Here is a 4,760-nt window from a genome sequence, read left to right as displayed (position 1 = left end):
AGTCTGCTGTGTTTTTTCCTTCCCGAGAAAAGCAGGAGGAACGGGACCGCAGGAGCCGAGGCCACTTGAAACTGCGCCCTGATGGACTCGCTCGCTTCCAGCCTCATCGATCCACTCACATCCCCTGGTTAAGAGATGAGAGATTGTTTTTTATTCCACCATCGGGATCAATCCTTGCGCAGCCGATGTAAAAGCGAATAAGCCCTTGCGCGTTTTAGTCGCCGTGCGTAAAAACCATGCACCGCGCCGTCGCCCCGTTCACCAGCCCGACACGGTGGCCCCGAAACCCCGGATCCGGCTCACATTTCTGCTTCCTTCCAGCTCCCCAAAACGAAAAAAAAGAAGTAAATACAAGGAAAAAAAAAAAAGTCAAGACGCTGCTTGTCCGGTTTGGGACGCGTCTGTGGTTAAAAGGTGGAGGACGCACGGCCAACTCCAAACTTTACCAACTTACCTTCCTTGGCGTTCTGCGCGTCCCCGCTGCGTACGTGCCAGCAGAGCTGGAGGCAGGCTGTAATCCAGAGGCACGGCAGCGCCGTGGAGAGCGCGGGGGAGAACATGGTGACCGTGAGTCGCTTCGCCAGCAGCAGCAGCAGCAGCAGCAGCGCCCGCTTCCCATTGACGGCACTGAAAAACGGATCTATGTACCACAATCTTGCCTGGTTGGACCTCAAATAGCGTCTGCCGCCGCCGGGAGGAGCCAGCCGCGGCGGGGACGTCCATCACGGTGATTGACAGGCGCGCGGTCCAATAGGAGCGCGGGGAGCGCCGCGTCACGACCAAGCGCGGCCAATCAGACGCGCGGATTCGTCGCATTATTCTCTCCCCTTTCTTTATATTTTCATTTTTTTCCCTGGTGAGAGGGGTGCAAGAAGAGGAAACGTTTCCAGTTGACCCAGACTTGATTTGTTTGCTTTGTTTTTTGTTTTTTTTTAGGAAAACAGCGATGGATTCTCTGGTACAATTTCAACCGAAAAGAGAAGGGAAGAAAAGAAAAGAAAAAAAAAAACACAGTAGGCTATCTCCCCCCCTGAAAAGCCAGTCCTCACACTCTCAAGTTTTAAGGTCAGATCCATTTATGAGCTGAAGTCAGTTTCTCACTCAGCTGTTGGCTGTATTTTCTTTTTGTTTGTTTTATAAAGACGTGACATGGTGTTCCCCCCTAAGCACTAAAAACACCACTGAGAAGATAATGATAACTTGTTTACGGAAGAGTATTAGAGCCAGGCAGGAGAAAAATAAAAATAATATTTTAGAGGAGGAAGATTTTTTTTTTTCATTATGCACTTCGAGAAAAAAGTCGAAATGTCGAGAAAAAAGTTGAAATGTGGAGATTAATGTTGAAGTACAATTTCATTTTCATCTCCGTCTGACTATTCTATTAACTGGTCTAAATCCACAGTTTTGTGTATTAACTGTAATTTTAGGAATACAGCCACTACTAAATTACAATCAGGGAACATTAGATATCTAGGCATAAACATCTCCCCTAGGCTGTCAGAGTTAATAAAATTAAATTATGTTCAGCTTTTAAAGAAAATAGAAGATGATCTTTCCAGATGGAACTCTCTACCCATTTCACTCATGGGAAGAATTGTCACCATCAAAATGATGGTTTTAAATTCTTGTGGAAGAATAAAACACCACGTATTAGCTTGAAGACATTACAAAAACCCAAAGAATGTGGAGGCTTCGATTTAACTTCCAGTATTACTTCTTAGTGAATAAATTACAGTATATTTTAAAATGGTGTAAAAATCATTCTTTAGATAGTCAATGACTGGACTCAGAACAAGTGTTTTGCAATGATCTGGAAATCTCAGATCTACCTTTTATTAGTCAAAGCATTAAACATCATAAATGTTTCAAAAGCATTAATATCAGCTCAACTCTGACAGCCTGGTGGGAATTCCTTAAAGTAGCTAAAGTCTCACTTTTTCCATGTGACCGCACACCCATATGGAACAACCCAGATATCCTGAAAAATGATAAAAAGATTGTAAACTTTGCGCAATGGAGAGATCAAGGAATACGGTATCTACAGCACGTAATTATAGGAGGACAGTTTGTACCTTTTAATACACTCACCGTTCAATATGGAATTAGCAGTAACACATTTTTAGAATACCAACAACTTAAGTCCATAATAAATAAAAAATATAAACTCAACCAATTGGACCTACAACTTCCCGCTAAGATAATAGAATTATCGAACCTAAGCACCCCAAAGTTGCTATCAGACTTTACAGGTTAGTGTCCAAAATAGACAACTCAGTCTCTCTTCCGATTTTAATATGGGAGGCGGATCTCTCTCTCAACACCGACCAGATCTCTTGGTCACAAATATGTTTAAATACTTCACTATGACTAAGAACCCAAACTTACAACGTATACAGTACAAAGTTCTTCATAGAATACACTATACAGGACAAAGGATGTTCCAGATGGGTTTTGTCACCTCTAATATCTGCTCACAGTGCACAGAGAACACCCCAGATAATTATATGCATGCTTTATGGTTCTGTACACCGGTACAGAGGTTCTGGACGGAGATTTGTGAGGATTTATCCACATGGATCAACTACAGAATCCCAGTGTACCCCACCATATGCATACTAGGTCACTTGGGAGACATTCACATGGAATCTAACTTGGTACACTTGGTTCTCACTGCCTTATGTATCACAAAGAAAACCATTCTAATGAATTGGAAACAAAAGTCCAACTTATGTATTAATCACTTTAGTAATCTTCTCTCAAATCATATTAGTAGTGAGATAATGTCTGCCTCCACTGAACAACATTCGGCCGAACTGCATTCTCTCTGGTCCCCGATTATAGGCTTCATTACCTAGTGGAGGCGGGGGGGTGGTGATCCCGTAGCCCTTGGGGTTGGGGGCCGGCTTGGGGGGCTTGGGTGTGGACTTCTGGTGGGCCCTGTGGGGCGGGGAGTGGGGAGGGTGGGGGTCGTCGCCGTGGGGCCATGTCTCTGACCGGAGGGGGCCTTGGGGGTCTATGGGGGGGGGTTACCTTGTGGCGGTGGCTGGGGAGGGCCCGGGTGGGGGGCCATGGCCTGGCCGTCTCCGGGCCATTCCGGATCTCGCTGGCGGTGGGTTTCCTCCCGCCCTCTTCTCGCCCTCTGTGGGGTTGCTGGTGGCCTGGGTTCCGGGTTCAGCCTTGTCGGCCTCTGGTCTCTCGGGTGGCGGGGTCCCGGTGGCGGGCCCCCCCCCACCGCCTCCACTATAGTTACAGTTCAGGTGGAGCATTGATAGGACCATTACACACACACACTCACACACACACACACACACACACACACACACACACACACACACACACACACACACACACACACACACACACACACACACACCACACACACACACACACACACACCTACACACACACACACACACACACACACACACACACACACACACACACACACACACACCTACACACTGTGTGTACTGTATGGTATATGGAATATACAGCTCACACACACACACACACACACACACATAGCCACATAGACATATACACACACATAGCCACACAGACATATACACACACACTCACACACATAGCTACACAGACATATATACACACACACACACACACACACACACACACACACACACACACACACACACATAGCCACATAGACATATACACACACATAGCCACACAGACATATATATACACACACACACACACACACACACACACACACATAGCCACACGGACATATACACACACACACACACACACACACACACACACACACACACACACACATAGCCACACAGACATACACACACACAGACACACAGACACACAGACACACACAGACACACACACACACACACACACACACACACACACACACACATATAGACAGATACACCGTGTTCACCTGCATGCTTGCTCTGTAGTTTTGGGGGTTAGTTAATCGCGGTAGCTTAGCTTAGTTGTGATTGGGTCCTGGGACAGTTGCTGCTCGTGTTTCTGCCGGTTCCGTGCCTGTTTCGTGTCTGTTCTGTTTTTTTTTGTTTTTTTTTACAGATTTCCAGTGCTCAGCGTGCGCCTCCATGTGTGTTCTCGCGTCCTGGATTAGCAGAGGATGTCACCCATTTGTCTTATTTATTTTTTGTCTTCTTTATGCATTGTTTGTTTCCACGGATTAATGCTAATGTTTTATATTTAAGCTGATCACAAGAGAAAAAGGGTAGACACTATAAACTATGGCTTCAGCCTACACCTTTTCGGCAAAAGCAATGTTTATTTTACTTTTTTCAATTTGTTTTGTAAAATAATTTGTACAAGACCGAAATAAGAGTTCATTCATATTAAGAGTTTAACCTTTAAACAACAAATAGAATAAATAATGTACTTTTTTTTATTGTTATTGTTGTAAGAAAGAGTTAGTTTTATGAAGGGGTAGGTGCATCTTTAATTTAAGATTACAGAAGAAAACAAAATGTATTTTCCAATAATTTGATTAAAACATTTCATTTCACAGTTGCTTTTATTCATTTTCGTTTGACTGGTTTCTCCAAATGTCTTGCAGGAAATCCTTTTTATAAATGTTGTGATTTTGAGCTTCAAATCAGGTAATTAAAAGGAAGATTTCACAGCTGATAAAATGTCTGAAATCTTTCTATTGAAGAAATGGTTGCTTTTACCTATTCTTTACTTTTTGATCACCAATAAATGGTTTATTTTACACATCACTAAAATCATCCATTCTGCTGGAGCCT

At 43.9% G+C, this 4,760-nt stretch overlaps 1 protein-coding gene across 1 annotated transcript in view; it reads right to left on the bottom strand.

The window, feature by feature from the left end:
- epha7 (eph receptor A7) overlaps positions 1–3,092 on the bottom strand; it is a 166,625-nt gene extending 163,533 nt beyond the window's left edge. The window contains exons 1-2 of the mRNA XM_061707495.1: positions 3,031–3,092; positions 455–627 (exon numbers count right to left, since the gene is read on the bottom strand). Coding sequence (XP_061563479.1) covers positions 455–627; positions 3,031–3,092 — 235 coding nt within the window. The remainder of the gene's footprint in view (positions 1–454; positions 628–3,030) is intronic.
- Positions 3,093–4,760: the final 1,668 nt, after the last annotated feature.

This window comes from Cololabis saira, chromosome 18, assembly GCF_033807715.1.
Source record: "Cololabis saira isolate AMF1-May2022 chromosome 18, fColSai1.1, whole genome shotgun sequence".
Taxonomy (NCBI): Eukaryota; Metazoa; Chordata; class Actinopteri; order Beloniformes; family Belonidae; genus Cololabis; species Cololabis saira.
The sequence above is the reverse complement of the archived record's forward strand: the minus strand, read 5'-3'. Positions and strand labels throughout refer to the sequence as shown.